General features: G+C 38.6%; 1 protein-coding gene across 1 annotated transcript in view; it reads left to right on the top strand.

The window, feature by feature from the left end:
• otofa (otoferlin a) overlaps window positions 1–16,643 on the top strand; it is an 87,427-nt gene that overhangs the window by 17,306 nt on the left and 53,478 nt on the right. The window contains exon 3 of the mRNA XM_046061150.1: window positions 10,264–10,352. Within this exon, the coding sequence (XP_045917106.1) occupies window positions 10,264–10,352 (89 nt within the window). The remainder of the gene's footprint in view (window positions 1–10,263; window positions 10,353–16,643) is intronic.

Raw genomic sequence — 16,643 nt, 5'->3', positions numbered from 1 at the left:
CATGTTTTTAGTCAACAACGGACTGTCAAATCAAATAATATTTCAGTCAGTTTTCACATCAAACTGGAGGGATAATAAATAATAACTATTCAAATAATAAATTCTAAATTTAAGTAAACTAAAGTGCCTAATTTTTAGAAAAAATGTAATAAAAAGTGTAGCTTGAAGTGATGAAGTGTAGTCCTAACCAATTTTATAATAAACACTCAACACATCATAACAAATGAACAGCTGTAATGCCTCCTCTTCGCTTTCATTTCCTCTTGAAGAGCTACCACTTTCCTACTTTCTGTTGTTCAGTGAGAAACGTGAGCTCCAGCTAGCATATTGGAGATCTATGAGATATTCTGGTTTTGAACTGCCCGTGGGAGGAATGTACATGTAAATATCTGTACATTCTTGATTAAAAGTCATGTGAAATCTCTTTTATCTTTCGTCTCCTCAATTCGGGTGTGTTTCCAAAACGTCTCTGGTGAATCTCGCGGACTCGACTCGCAAGCATCGGTATGCACAGATTTGATTGGCTGAGCAGCGTCACATGAGACGATTGGAGCACATGCGATTGGTCTGTGAGTTTCCTGGTCCTCTAAACCAGTACAGTAAATGCTAGAAAAGCTGCGCGGGTTAAAATAGAAGGTAGTAAGTCTCAATAATAAATGGGCTGTAGGTCGGCGGTCCGGAGAGGACGGCGGCTGGGTCCGGATCCGGACCGCGGTCCGCCTATTAGTGATCTCTGACCTAGGATTACAGCTGGAAGCTCAGATAAGCCAGCTAAACTTTTACTTCCCTAGAAAAAATATTTATTTGGATTGTAATTTTTAACTGGGTCTTGGTTTTGCTAAGTGAGCAAAAATATGTTGGTTACCTTCGTGAGACAATCCACTGACTATTATTGGGAAATAAAACGGTACAGCATGAAAGTTCAGATCAGCCAGCTAACGTTAAACTTCACAAACCCGCTATTTGCAAAATCATATGGTTTTACTGAATAATTAAGTAAAAAATTATTTCTTGATATATTTATCTAAAGAAACCTAAATTCTTGACTGGCTACTCTGTTTTGACCTGTGTTGGCCACTGTAGCTATCTTACCCGCTTGGATAGGGGAGGGGGGGCGTTGAGTGAGAAGTTTTTTTGCAATTCATTGTAATTCGCAACCCTCACCCCTAGATGTCACTGAAACTTACACGCTTAACCTTTAAGATAGGACAAGCAGGATTTTTCTGTAATGAGGCCCCAGGACACTGAACTCAAGGGTGTGCTGTGGCTGACCAAAGAGAGTAGGAAGAGACCACAGTGAGGTCACTTCCACAGAACTTCCCTTGGTAATCAGGTTTGGGAAGTTAGTGGGCATGAGGAAGGCGTATCTGCTATATGAGAATATATCACTATCAGGGTGAGGTTTTTAAACTAATAAACATTATCCCCAGTAGTACAGCATTCATATCCAGTGAGCCACCCGGGAATAAAATACATAACTTCATGCATTAGGGTGATCCACCTATAGAGGTCATATTTCAGATGATGCTTTACTGAACACTTGACCACCAGTAAAGAGAAGAGGAGTAGGACGTGCCTCCAGACTAGACACAAGCTGAGCTGGAATAATGCCGGTGCTAAAAATAGTTTATGAACTTCACCAGTTTTTAAGATTCAGGGCTTCTCCAGGGAGGTGCTTTCCCATCTCTGAGTATACTGAATAAATGATGACCTGAGCAGAATATTTTTTCTTTACCCACTTTGCTTTAGAGGGAAGCTGAAAGCTGAAATTTGAGCAAATGAGCACAGTAGAATAGACAGTTGGTATACTCACAACATAGTACCTAATTTTAAAACCTTTTTGCTTACGTACTAGTGTTGTGGATTTAGAATGACAGAAGGATTAAAAAACTTTGCACAGATACATAGATGTGCACAAGAGATATATATCAAAAACATAATTTCAACTGGGAATGTTGTATTTCTACTTTGATGTGTGATTCCTTAGGAGAAGGAAAATACATAAGCACCCATTTCTCTTTTGCTGTTTCTGTGTGTATCCATGTGCATCAGCTTGTAACTCCTCTGCTTTAAGCAGTCCCTCTCAAGAGTGACACAGCACCAAACACTGGAACAAGTAGACAAAGTAAAGAAATACCCAGAAAAAATATTTAAACTATAAAATATTATGTGGTACTTTACTAGCAAAATATGCACAAAAACAGAACTCAATGTTTTACATCTGAAGCACAGTACTTTAAGTCCATAGCCACGTTGCAGCTCTATGAAGCTTTACTTAGGCACAACAGTGCTTTGAGATTAATGCTAATATCAGCATGCTAAATACTCGCAATGACCATGTTAACATGTAGATGTTTAGCTGATATAATGTTTACCATTTTCAACATCTTAATTTAGCGTGTTAGAATGCGAACATTTGCTAATTATCACTAAAATGTATTCATTTGTAGGTGTGTAGTCAATCATACACCAATGACCTGGACATTTAAATTTTGACTACATGGTGACACTAGAGGAAAAGTAATGAAATTACCAAAGTCATCAGGATTCAATCTATACAATACCATGAATGTCTGTACAAAATTTCAGTTTGTCCAATAGTTGTTGTCATTTCTTGTGGCCCAATTGTCCAAATAGTTGAGACCAAGGGGTGTTTGGTTTTCATGTAATGGCAAGATTATGGTGAGCAGTGGGTGAGAAATGTATGGCTGTAAGCCTATTAGGGGAACCTGTACTGTATAGATATGATAAGAAAGTGTTGCTGTATTACCAAAAACAGTTTGGAGGCATTTTTGTAAGAATCCTTATTATGGGGCAGCTCAGCTCTAACAATAACTGTTACTAGATGAACAGAAGGTAGAGCTTCTCCTTTTGAAAAGAAGAAGGAAAATCTATCTCAGCAGAAACGTTTTTAATTAAGGGGTGAGTGCTAGCTACCAGCACAACACTGTTTATTTTCAAGGAGTTGTGGAGCAGATTACTTGACAAATGCATTGTACATTATCTCTGCACCATCTGGTCTTCCGCAGCAGAAACTGGGGAGCTAATTGCAGTTTTATTAGAGTCCAGCTCGAAACAAAATGAGATCTGAATTAACTGGCTAAAAAGTCTTGTACGTGTCCGCCCTGCCTCTCTATTTCAGGAGAGGAGAAAGAGTTTAAATCCAAATTGAGATTTAATAATTCCAACATTTGGTTTAACTGTTTAACTGATATATAAAAGTAAATCTCACTTTTTGATTGATTTAACATTATTTAGTGCCTAGTATCAGTGCAGTGGTGAATAATAACATCGAGAACAGCACCAACAACCAGAGCTTGTACCTGCTACAATGGTTAATACATATGCATTCTGGGTGAATGAAAGATTCTGACTGGATTAATGTCAGTATGCCTACACCCATGACATTTTATTTGACATATATTGTAAATTAGACTGAGATGAATGCAGACATATTGGAGCGTGCAGATAAAGTGACATCTGAGAAACAGAGTGTGGATGGAAATGAAAACAGGGATGGACAGTCCAATTGGAAAAAGGAAATTGAGCCTGAATTTGGGGGGGATGGAGTGAGCATGCAGAGATTTCAGTGAATTGGACAAGATTGAGTTTCTCAGCAGAACCAGCTTATCAGAGATGCTGTTTCATCTAGACTGTCAGACACACATAGTGTATGTGTTGCAGTGGTGGAAGATTTCAGAATTTAGTTAAGTCAGTGTGCCATTACTACAATAGAAAAAAGTCCAAACATTCAAATGTCCTACATTCAAAAAGTTACTTAACTACTAAAGTAAAAAAGTATGTTAAGCAAAATATACTTAAAGTATCAAAAGTACTCATTATGCTGCAAAATTGCTCCGTTCAGTGTTTAATTACTGCATCGTGGGGGGATTACTGAATGGGCCTACTAGTCTCTGGACCAGGTTAACCACAAAGAGACAAATAAAAACTGACTACAAAGAGACACAAATGACTACATGGACAAAAAAAACATCCACAAAATGACTACAAAGAGACGAAAACAACCACAAAGGGAGAAAAAGAATAAGAAAAGAATTGGAAAACAAAAGGGTTATTAAATAAGCTGAAGTATGGAGGATGCATGCCATTTCCACAGTGACAAGACTGTTAGGAAATTAAAACCAAATTCACATTGGTCAAAAGAAAAAAGAAAATGTGATTGAAAGAAGCATTATAATGGAAGGTAATGTCAGGTTACTGTATGTAGGCGAGTGAAGTATCAGCATTTAATAATTTACTATTGCAGAGGTGGACTCTCTCTTGTACCGCACAAAACAGCAAATACAGAGAAACTCTTCCTCACAATCCCAAATATTATATAGCACATTTAGCCAGCTGGTTTAGCCTGCTGTAATGAGAAGGTGGCTTATACTGCCTCTTTCAGCAGTCTACCCTTATCTCTTTTATCCTTTTAAGAATACACCTAAGCCTGCAGAATCCAAGTGCAGAGGACCACATCATCATAAGATCACAAGAAGGCTTTAAACTCAACACAAAGGAGCAAAAAGAATGCTCTTACAGTAAATATAATGTCTTTCTCCCTACCCTTGTAGTCAGAGAGTGTGAAATATAGAACATATTGTTTATAATTAATCATAGAGGTGTTTTCATCCTCTGTGTCCATGGCAACAGTCATGAGATATCAAAGGATGGTAAGGGGGGGAAACTGAGGACGGCCCGGTCATCCATCTGCTTGCCACAATGCTACAGCGTGGGATCAGAGCAGTAATAGCTGCTCTTCAGTCGAGCATTTAGCCCCTCTGATAGGCTACTGTGGCCTGTAGGCTTCCGGTTATTGAGATCATACCCGTCACTTTTAATGAGCGGCCACACTCCGCCAATTAGTGAATCATACAGTACAGAGGGTTAGAGGGGGGATCTGGGAATATGATGTGTGTTCTTCAGATAGGCTCAAAAATAGAGAGGAGGATCTAAAATAAGACCAGCGTTGTGTTGTTGTTGTTTTTTATATCACTGCAGTGGTGATTGCTTTTCAGATTACTATCGCACATTTCTTTATCCACACACTCTGATACATTTTGATACAGCGAGTGAGACTGAATGTAAGAGTAGGCGCATTGCAGCAGTTTTACGTCAGACAGAAGCACAGTGACTACTTGACAGCTTCAAGTCTGATCTGTGTAGAGCCACACACTGTACAAAACAACCCAAGAACTTCACCCTCACAGGTGTTTTCACTTATTGTGGCTGATTAGAGCTTAGAGCTTTTTGACTAATGAGAGAAGTGTAATGTTTTACACCCTAAAGCTGCTGTCAGACCAAAACCTGGTGAACCTTTCACCTTGTGAAATATATTTTACGTGGGGTGGCCAAAAGCAGGGGGGACAGAAAATACAGTGGGCAGGGTGGCAAACATACACTCTGGGAGGTAGAGTGGCTTGCAGGCAAACAAAAACAGTTCATAAAGTTGTAGTATACAGCGTTTTATCACTTTGCTGTCTTCTCTCCTTGCTCTTACTACAGCCAGACAGCATCTTTCCTACTGCTTGTATTATTTTGCCATACAATTATAAATCAAGAATATAAACAGTCATTATGTTCTGAATGAGAGGTCAATCTCGCCCCTTCTCTCAAACTGGCTGGACATTGGAGAGCGATTTCAAAAAAATAAGTTATAATAATCATCCACTTATAATGATCAATTTGACCAGGACAGATGTAATCAGATGCTCTGTCAGCTTTTTCCACTTTCATCTGTAGCCTTTAGGTCATACCACTCTAAAAAAGCCTCTTTATCACTCAAAAAAAAAGTTGGATTACTCATCAGTGTCCTTATAGCCTGTTGAGAAATGTAATGTACCTCGGTTATCAGCTGACTGGCAATATACCCCATCCCACAAAGGTTTTATTGGGGTAACCATGGCAACCCTGAAACATAATGACTTTTCCTTAAATTTCATCCGCTGTGTTTCATACATGTGCCTGCAGGCATTCAGCAGGCTGCTATAGGCAATGTGCCTCTAAATGTGTGTAAATTATGCTGCCCAGAGACACCAGATTAAAAAGCATTTCGATAAATCACCGAACCGATCACATAATCATGTTTTCATGTCTGTTGGTCCTGTTAAATAGATCAACAGAGCAGAGTAAAGGAAACTTGGGGTGCGTCTTTACCTGGGAAGTAGAGACGCTGAAAAATAATCTTTCTCTTTTCTTTTCTCTTTCTTCTGAATAACAAAAAAAAGTATGAGATCTTTAAACTTGACTGTTAGATACCTATTTTTTTTAGAAAATAAGAAATAAGTGTATTGGAGAACTGATTTGTTTGATAAATGTGACTAAGTGTTGCGGAGCACTATCTGAAATTGCTTTCTACTACTGAGAAAAAGTAGCACGTTTTTGAGTCGATATTGCAAGTGTATTGTCTGATTTCTCTTTTCCTGTAGCCAAATTCCATTTGACCGTTTAAAACTTGTGGACAGCTGAAGCACAGCAAACATTTCCACTTTCTCACCTTAATGGATTCTCTGGTCCTGTTTTATTTGTCTGCACTGTGTGGGTATTTAAACCACAGTAAGCACTTTGGCCCGTCACAGTGGCTGTGAAGGCATTAAGCAACATAAACGGCTTACTCCTTCATGTTGTGGATTCCTGTCTGTGTGTTGCTGTAGAGATAAGTAGTCTTGGATGTAAATTCAGAGAATGAGGACAAGCAAAGTGCTTAGACACATGTTATGGAGTTAACACGGCTGTGAGGGGAAGCTTAAAGTTGGTACATCTGTGTTTGTGCGTGTCAAAAAGAGAAAGGAAAAGGGAAATGTGTACCTGCACCACCACATGCAGGTGTTTGTATTGGTTGCACAGGCACAGATTAAAATGAGTGGTTTTCTTACACTTGGGAAATTAATGTGGCTGCCCAGTATCCCTGGTGTTGTATAAATAAAACATAATGACGTTTGCCGTGGTGTGTATGTACTGTATTATGTGGGCTACAGTGTGTGTCATGCTCTGGTGTGTGTATATTATGCGTCATTTTCTCCATTAGCTGTGCAAGCTGTCATTCGTGTAACATTAACACCATGCTGGGACCTTTTCCTCTCCCTCGCCTGTTCAAACACACTAGAGGAAATTTGGTCTTATATGAGATGCGCTACAGCTGTATTAGCTATAATCTCAGCCAATCATCACCGACCATCACTCTGAGGGTGTTTGCAGGCTGCATGTCGCCAGTTAAAACGCAGCTACGAAGAGGCAGATGTACTGGTGGCAGCGAGCGCAGAGTGATGGTTTAATGCAGTGTACACACAAACGGACACACACGTCCACAGATCCTTGAAGGCAGGTCTACCAGTAGCAGGTGGGAACCCCAGGATTCGGTAATGGGACAGTCCTGATGGATCACTTGCCTGACAGCCTGCAGTGTTCTCCTGAATAAGAGGCCAACATCAGCAGAGGGCGAATGAGTTTTAAATCACCTGTGTAACCCTACGCCCTCATACAGCCTATTTTCCAAGATGCTGTAGCACACAGGGCTCCGATGTGATTTACTAATATGAATCAACTCGTGAATTCATCATGTTTCCAACCTTTCTAATCAGTGTTTCTGTTTGAATACTGAGTTTTGCAGCCACAACACCGGAGATCTGAATACATCACAATTTTCATCACAACTAATATGCATGTTAATGCTTTAATAGAGCTTGTAAATAGCTTCGAAGCTTTTAGCACATCTATCATAACATACTTTTCTCATAGATATTACCTACTTAATGTTTCAAAATTTTCTACAGCTAAATAATATTCCAAATACAGTCACTTAAAGTCCGGATCTTAATTTAACAGATTAATTATTCTGTCAGTAAAGCCAGTTCAAAACAAACCGGAGGGGAGCACTGGATATATTACCCTGCTAATTTAACTTGCAATTAGAAGTTTAAGAGTGCAAAGAGGATTGCTTATACTTATTTTATTTTTTTTTAAACTGTGAAACATTTCCAGATATACTGAAAATGAAATTTATTTTGGTCAATTAGAGGATTACACAAACTATTTGGGAGAAAAAAAACCCAGCAAAAAATGTAAATTTCCCCCAACAAAACAATGCAGTAGCGAACAATGCAACATAGATACAGTAAATACAATAGTATTGCCATACAATTGAACACGACTCTTATCGAACATATTTATACATTTTATATTTGTTCATTAAAGTGTGCTAAACATTTTAATTCCATACCACTGAGCAAATGTTGGATACTATCAGGTAGTAATTGTAATTGATTTAATTGATTTTTCACACCTATTTAAATACGAGGATTCTTACAGAAACAGTTTGAGTAAATTAGATTTAAAACATCACTCTCAAGGCTCGGACGATGTTTGGAGTTACATCACAGAATCCAAATTTAATCCCATTTTAGAGCCTCAATTGTTGAATTGGCTCCTATTGGTCATTCAAAAATGTGGATTAAAAAAGAGGAGACTTTCAGGGTGGTGTTCAGCTCAGTTGCAGCGGCCCGGTTTTGAGTCCGACTTGTGACTGTTTGCTGCATGTCGCCCCTTCTCTCTCTCCAGCATGTCCTGACTCTCTCCAACTGTTCTATCTCATTCTAGGCAAATGCCCAAAAATAAAATATGTTTCATCCTTTTTTAAAAGTACCTTTTATAGATTATTTGATTCTATAGCTGTGATGTGATATGTGAAGATTAATATCTGTCATTGACTTTTTAGTAGCTGTATAAAAAAAGTCACATATTATTGACTGTACTTAGCTGTACTTGATGATTTGACTGAAGAGATTACAACTCATCCACCTATTTGACTGAAATGCTGACTGCTAATAAACAGACTCAGGGTTCATAAAAATTTATAAATGACAGGCCCTTCAAGAGAGATGTACTGTATGCTTGAGTGTCTGATCAACCTTACAAAGCCAATTATTAAAGACATCACAGAGGAGATGGGTGGTGGAAATGATTTATTGCAAAGACGGTTATTTTTTTCCTTTTCATGTCAAAGCTACATGAAATGAGCCACCTTAAAACGGTCTGTTCAGAGCCAATTATAGTGAAAATGCCAAATGAAGGTTATCCTTCAAAGTTGTTTTCACAACCTGGGGTTTTTTCTCAAGGATATCCAGGACATTACTATACAGCTTTGCTTGGATTTGTTTTATCTTATAGCAAAAACATTATCAATATTCTAAGTCAGTGCTAGAGGACCTAGAGATGTTTATGGTGATAAATAAAACATTATGACGATTTTATTCCTTCCTGAACACACATCTGTAGCTGGTCTTTTAAACTCAAGGATACCTCAGAGGAACATATGTATGCTGACATGAGACTTTGAATATGTTCTGTCTCTGGGTGACTTAATGCAGCAATTTTCTGCTGTCTGTGTCCAAAACCACCCACTCCTTTACTTATTCACACTTATTCACTACATAGTTTACTCAAAATTCAGCAGTAAATTGAGATTTTGTATACTAATCATCATCTTTTTGTTTCACTACATCTATAAAATGCAAAGCACTGTATTGTGGGATTGTTAGCTGTAAATGTAGTACACATATAATAAATACAGAGTGATTTTTGACAGGGTGATGCTGTGGGACCCGCTCAGATGGAACTGAGCCAGCCGACAAATGAAAACAGGAAGCTTAATGTTTTGTTTAGAATTATTTAGATTTATAAGAAAGTAAAAATGTCAAATATAATATAACATAAACTAAGACACAGAACCAAAATGCAGAACTAAACCTAAGATAGAGACAGGACAAACAGAGAACACAAGACAAGGAGAAAAACTCCAAAAGAAAACATGGACCAACTGATATACAGACCGGGGTAGGGAACAGAGACAGAACTAACCAGGAAACAGGACAACACTCAACCAGGAACAGAACGGAAATAAGGAAAATACCAAAACACCACTAAACACTAGCTGACAGATAATAACTAGATGAATAATAATCCAGACTAAATAACAATAATAAGTAAACTCACAGTGAACTAAACTCAACAGAACAAAACTAAAATGACCAAAGACCAAAATAACAGATATTCTTAACTGACCAAAACTCACAGAGTGCAAAACTAAAACATGGCTGACAGGCAGAATGTGACAAACGGGCATTTTCACTGGTTTCTTTCATTTGATAGACTAAACAATTTTTGGATTAATCAAAAATTAAAAAGATAGATTTATTGATAATACATAAACTCTTTAGTTGCAGCCCTACTATCTTCTAAATCCATGATATTCTGTCTTTTTTTCAGACATTTCGGTGGCCCATTGCCAGCAGGCTGGATGGAAACGAGACGTTGGAGATCCAAGTGTACAATTACAGCAAAGTCTTTTCCAACAGGTAAAGTGTACCATTGCTCCCAGCTTGTCCTTAAATCACATTTGCCACACCAACAGCATTTCAGAGTAAACTGTTGGTGGTTTCAGTGCCCCTCCTGCCTTCCTGTCACAGCCTGTGACTAATTCAGACTGTCACATGGCGCAGGTTTCTCAGATCAAGGAGAAAAAGCTTGTATTCCCTGAGGGATTTTTCTAAATTGACTCAATTGTGTGTGTAACAGACTGCAAACAACAGAGCTGGTCATGAATGAGTTTCACATCAGTGGGGAAGTGGAGGTAATGAAACTGCATTAGATCCTCAGTAATGGGCACATTTGTCACTTTACAATCTCTAGACAGTCAGATCATGAAAAACACACAGAGTGCTTGAGTGCACGATGCAACTGGGATCACATGTTGAACGTGTCTTGTACTGTAATTATTTGCAGTACATGTGTTTGATATAATACTGGCTTGACAAGTGTATTGATGAGAATAGTTACAATTCATTTATTTTAATTATGAGCGATTTACAGTTCTTACATTGGTGACCAAAGTGCTCTTAAACAAAGCACTAATACCCAGACCTTCTCCAAGCGCCCTGTACAGCAGTCTAATTACTTCTAAGAAATTATTTGAGCAGATGCATTTGTGGAAACTACCTAATTGAAGATGGGGTAGGCAGTGTTGGAGAACCAGATTTTGAAAGTATCCAGCCAAAAGAATCACACCCCATCTCTTCCGGCCTCCCCCAAAAGCCACTCCCTAAAACACATTTTCATGCACAGTGAGTGGACGGGCAGAGTGCACACAGGTCGGCAAGTAGGTAGGTACGTCACAGATCTGTGGTCACAGAGACACAAATAGTTGATTCTTGAGCAGAGCATTTGATTTATTGATTGATGTTGTGATATAAAGAGAATTTCAACAACAACAAAAAAAATAACGCTTCGGAAATAAATTGCCCACCCCAGCTTTCATTAATTTCCCTCCACTCCGCATCCTCATCCTCTTTATCTTGGGGTTTTTTCCTTTGTAGCCCCTCAGGCTGATGTGTCCAGACCTGAAAAGATGCAGACTGGATGTGGCAGGAAGCCAGTCTATCTCCTGAGTCTGTAGCAAATCCAATCAAATGGTTACAGCTGCTGCGTTTAACTGGACAACTGGTTGATGTGTCCAGACTGAGGACACATTATGTCGCCTACGCAGTCATTAAAATTTAGTTTGCTCGTCTGTGTGTGTGTGGGTGGTAATGTATGTGTGCGTGTTACCACTGTCTTTATACTTTATCTGTGTGACCTTATCTTGTCTGCTGTGTGTGAATGCAGTTGTGTGTGAATGTGTGCGCTGCAGGTTTCACTTACGAAGACGACTCAGAGTCAAAAGCCAATGACAGGTGTGCAGACAGATGTTGTATCAGTTCAACATCAAGTCAGCTCCTAACTGCTGTCATGTCATTGTGAGGAAGAGGTAAAGAGAAAGAACGAGAATGTCACAGCCACCCATGACGATTCACAGAAAGTCATACATTTAATTTAATTTTCATCACTTTGGTTTATCTGCAAAACTAATTACATACTTTGTGTTTATTACTAATTAGCCACTGTTAGCATGCTAACATGCTACAGTTGCTAACATGCTAATGTTTTGTGATGCTCCAACACAATCTCGTCCACAAAGCTCTGATTGGCCTAGTTGTTTTTCCATTTGTGAAAACTGCTGTCAAAAAACAACAGACCTACTTGAGTCACTGAAATCTTGGAGACATGGGCAACAGACTACAAGGTGACCTTTGATTGTCATCATTCTGCGGTGGCCAAACCCAAACATCGAGTGTTTAAGTCAGTTAAAACATATGTAAAGTACATTGCAGTTTTGAGCACAGTAAAGATGGATTCCAGTTTTCCATTGGCAACTGGAAATAGCAAGAAAAAGAAAGACAGAAAGGGAAAAACATGTATTACTATTTTTAAACCAGATGCTTTTAAACTTTTTCATCCACTCACAGCTTGCAAAGCCTTAAATGCGCTTGTGCACAAGCAGAAGACACACAAACTTTCATGCAAAGACACACACACACACATAAACACAACCTGGCCCACATTTAAGTGGGTAAATAATTCAAGATGAGTCATAGCTTGTGTTCTTCTCACACCTGCTCCATATGTCCACAGGAAGCATCATTACCAGAGTAATTGATCTGCTTCATCACGGTCTGCACCAAGACACTGTAAGGCCAGTGTGTCGCACCATGCGATGACAAGTGCGATCACATTACCACAACACAAAGAGAAAGCAATAATGCATGATGGTCTCTGTGCTGTAGTGGCATATAGACCATGTTTTATTATTTGTTTTCCCCTGTAGCTGAGCGATGATAATCTGCACTGCGCTGTGTGTGAGTTATTGAGCACTGGAGCAAAGAGGAGGTTATATGATTCAACCTGAGGTCAATGACTCCAAGTGTGTGTCCACTGAGGAATATCAGGGGGTCCTTGGAATTAGAATTTGAATTACTAATGGTATTTTTAATCCAATGTTTTACAGCAGGCTCAGTGTCTGATTAGCACTGTCACTGTATCCCAAAAGCAAAAAAGTTTAACCTTGGTCAACTATAGCTGCAACACAACATCATCCGGCAAGGCACGGTGTTTATCAATCAATACGCGCAAGAGCACATTACCTGAGGATTACTTTGTTACGTGAATGCTGTACTACAGGTAGAAGAAGAGTTAGAGTAGAATAGAAGTTTTATAAACCGCTGTGCGGGATTATGGTGTCTGATAAGCCTTCAAACTCATAGATCTATTACTCTACCTGGACTTCCTGGATGTTATTTCACGTCTCACCGGTACCTGAATCACTGTAACCCCACAAACAACACTGTTGTTTGAACACAGAGTTGTTTTCGGTCTGAAGGTTGTCTGAGGATCTCAGGCTACATGTGGCTCATATGGGCATAAAAGCTCTACAGTGTAGCTAGGTGCTAGGTTATGAAATGACGTAAAAGTGAAATTATTTAAACATATAGGAATACAGATGGCTAAAATGGAGCTACCAGTGTGGTGGATAGGCTAAAATAGGGGTTTTGTGTCTCTAAATTCAACTTAAGGGCCTAAATGGCTGCTGGATTTAGGACAGTCTGGGGCTTGAAAGCTTTCTGGTTAAAATACGCAAAGTAAACAATGTAATAGTCCAGGCATAATGAAATGAAAGGAAAGCCTAATTATGCTGGTACATCGCTCTCACGTAATGACAGAATATTTTTTATTAAAACGTGCTGTGTGTCCCAGTTCAGCCATTAGCCCCCTGGGGATGTGGAAAAGTTTGAAATTCCCTGTTGTACATGATTGTTTTAAGAATTATAAATTAGAATGTCTTACATTGATTTACACATGTATTGTAACACTATTTATCACAAAAGGTTATATCACAGCAGCTTCTAAGTACAAAGCTCAGATTGTTTACTGCAGCGGAATAAAATTTCCACTTGTGCATTTACCAGATAAGTACAAGACTGACTGCAATAATGTCATTTGGTTGAGACATCATAGCACCTCATCATAATAATAATTCTGTGTTTTATTTATGTAATATTGTGTAATTCTTATCAGGATGGCTCCAAAGAAACAGCCCATTGTAACAGGATAAAATCTTTGACCAACAGCTGTTCTTTTTTTAAATAGGTCACAAAATGTTATCCAGCTGTAGTCACAATTTTCTGGCATAATTGTAAGCAATATCAGATGAGAGGAAGATGTGGTGTTGGCGATGTAGCTCGTTGATTGTTTGCGACACCGGTCGCGCAGCCGAAGATTATTATTATCAAACAAAATGAGAATGAATTAACATCCAACTGTTAGTGGTGCTATCTGAACATCAACCCTGAATACTAAAAACTTTTGTCTGTTCTGCCCCTTGCTCTGCAGACACAAACACTGATCAATCAGAAAGAACAATATGTGTTCTAAAAATCTAGTGGTCTGTGTATAAGCCCTGTGTTCGTCTTTGAAAAATAGATGAAACTCTGCAACACTTTTGAACTACTTTCTCTGTTGTGTTGAGAGTAAGCATACAGTTTCTATATGTTAGACCTTATGATTTTTTGCCTGTTTTATCTTTAGAATGGGATTTAGTTTTATGGAAAGCAGTTTCGTCAGAAGTGAGATAAGACTGTTTACAATTCAAATGGCTGCTCTCTGCTCAAAGGAATCTTCCTTGTTCTTTCTCTTCTCCTGATTTCAGCACTAAATCAAATCATCTCATTTCCATTTATTTTTATTCCCTTCTTGAGTTTCTGTTTATCTTCGTTATTTTTCTTTGTACCAACCAACCGGGCTTTTCTGACTTCAAAAGTATACAATCCCTCCACGCTGTACACATTGAGACTCAACAATTTATTGCTTGGTCTTAAACTGCAAGCTTATAAACAAAAACCTCATACTCTGTTGAATTTTATGTTGGCTTCCTCATGCCTGAAGCATTGTAATAAACTCTGTGATTTTGTACCTTTTGAAATGTTCTATTTCACCAGAAGCATAAACACGTTTTTGTGATTATTTAGACCCTAATCAGAATCAGAAATATTTTATTGATCCCTGAGGGAAACTTATTCATAATTGTTCACTTGCAAATCAATGTAATTAAGGAATAGAAGAATAATAGAAAGATGAAGAAGAATAAATAAATAAATATAAAAAATAGAAATATAAAATAAAGAAAAAATAAAAAGATAAAAAGTGTGGATATTTACAAGATTTACATTATTAACATAATTGTAATGATAAACAGTAGATTCACTGACATTTAGCAGTGCTCGCAGCCAGGTTCTAGGGAAGGTAAAGTCGGTCAGCCCACCACTCCAAACTGAGATATCTCGACAACTGCTGGATAGATTGCCATGAAATTTTGGTACAGACATTGATGTCGCCAAGAAAAAGTACTTCTTAAACGACGCATCAATGAATCGTTGAAATAATCTATCGAAGCTTCAAATACTAAAATAATTGTTAGCTGCAGCCCTACATGTTTGTATCAGTGTGGTTCCTGCAGTCTGGGGCAGCGCTTGGCAAAGGGTTCCTGTCCTCCAGCTGAGCTACCAGCAGCTGTGGTAAATTAGTGCAACCTTAAGAACAACTCTGTTTGACTTGTAAAAATATTCTACATTTTACAGTTGTGCTCTTCTCGAATTCACCTAAGCCAGTGATTTCGTCACTGTTACAGTCGATTTACAAAAGAAACTTGAGGCCCACAAAGAAAAAATAACATACAAATGGAAAGGGAAGGGAGCTCTGAATTATAGAGCAGATGAAAGTAAATTGTTTGCAGAACAATCAATAATGAATGGCACCTTTTGAAGTGCTACAAAGTGAGCCAGAACATGATAGGCCCTGCTCAGTTAAATTATTCAGCGCTTGTACACATGTTACAATGGCTGAAAGAAAATGACAGACCATTTGCTTTTCTAAGTAGCCCTGGACATATTGATCACCACTGACTACAGACGGAAAGAGTGGATTATACTGCGGTGGGTTAGTATTTTCAGTGATTATGCTCAGTGTTGCAGAAGTTTCTATTGTTTCTAATCTTCAAAGAAAAAGTTTACTGCACAAAACCATTATTATCCTCACACACTTTGTTATAGAGTCATGTCAAGACTGTAAAATTGAGCATGGAGTTATTCAGTGGGGAGCCTGGCAGATAGCACCTTCACAATAAGAAGCATCTGCGGCAAGTGCCTGAGGGGAGGCACATACAGTGGGGGAAAAAGTATTTGACCCCTTGCTGATTTTGCAGGTTTGCCCACTTACAAAGAATGCAACGATCTATAATTTTAATCATATGTTCATTCTAACAGTGAAAGACAGAATCCCAAAGAAAATTCCAGAAAATCAAATCATATGAATTTATAAAAATTGATAACCATCTGATGAGGAAAAACAAGTATTTGACCCCCTGGACAAACAGCATGTTAATATTTTGTAGAAAAGCCATTATTGGCCAGCACAGATGTCAAACGGTTTTTATAGTTGGTGACAAGGTTTGTGCACATTTCGGCAGGGATGTTGGCCCACTCCTCCCTGCAGACAGCCTCCAAATCATTCAGGTTCCGAGGTTGTCGTCTGGCAACTCGAATTTTAAGCTCCCTCCAAAGATTTTCAATTGGATTCAGGTCTGGAGACTGGCTAGGCCACTCCAGAACCTTGATGTGCTTCTTCTTCAGCCACTCTTTTGTTGCTTTGGCGGTGTGCTTAGGGTTGTTGTCGTGCTGAAACACCCATCCTCGACCCATCTTCAGCTCTCTCACTGAGGG

The sequence above is a fragment of the Micropterus dolomieu genome, linkage group LG10, assembly GCF_021292245.1.
Source record: "Micropterus dolomieu isolate WLL.071019.BEF.003 ecotype Adirondacks linkage group LG10, ASM2129224v1, whole genome shotgun sequence".
Lineage (NCBI taxonomy): Eukaryota > Metazoa > Chordata > Actinopteri > Centrarchiformes > Centrarchidae > Micropterus > Micropterus dolomieu.
The sequence above is the reverse complement of the archived record's forward strand: the minus strand, read 5'-3'. Positions and strand labels throughout refer to the sequence as shown.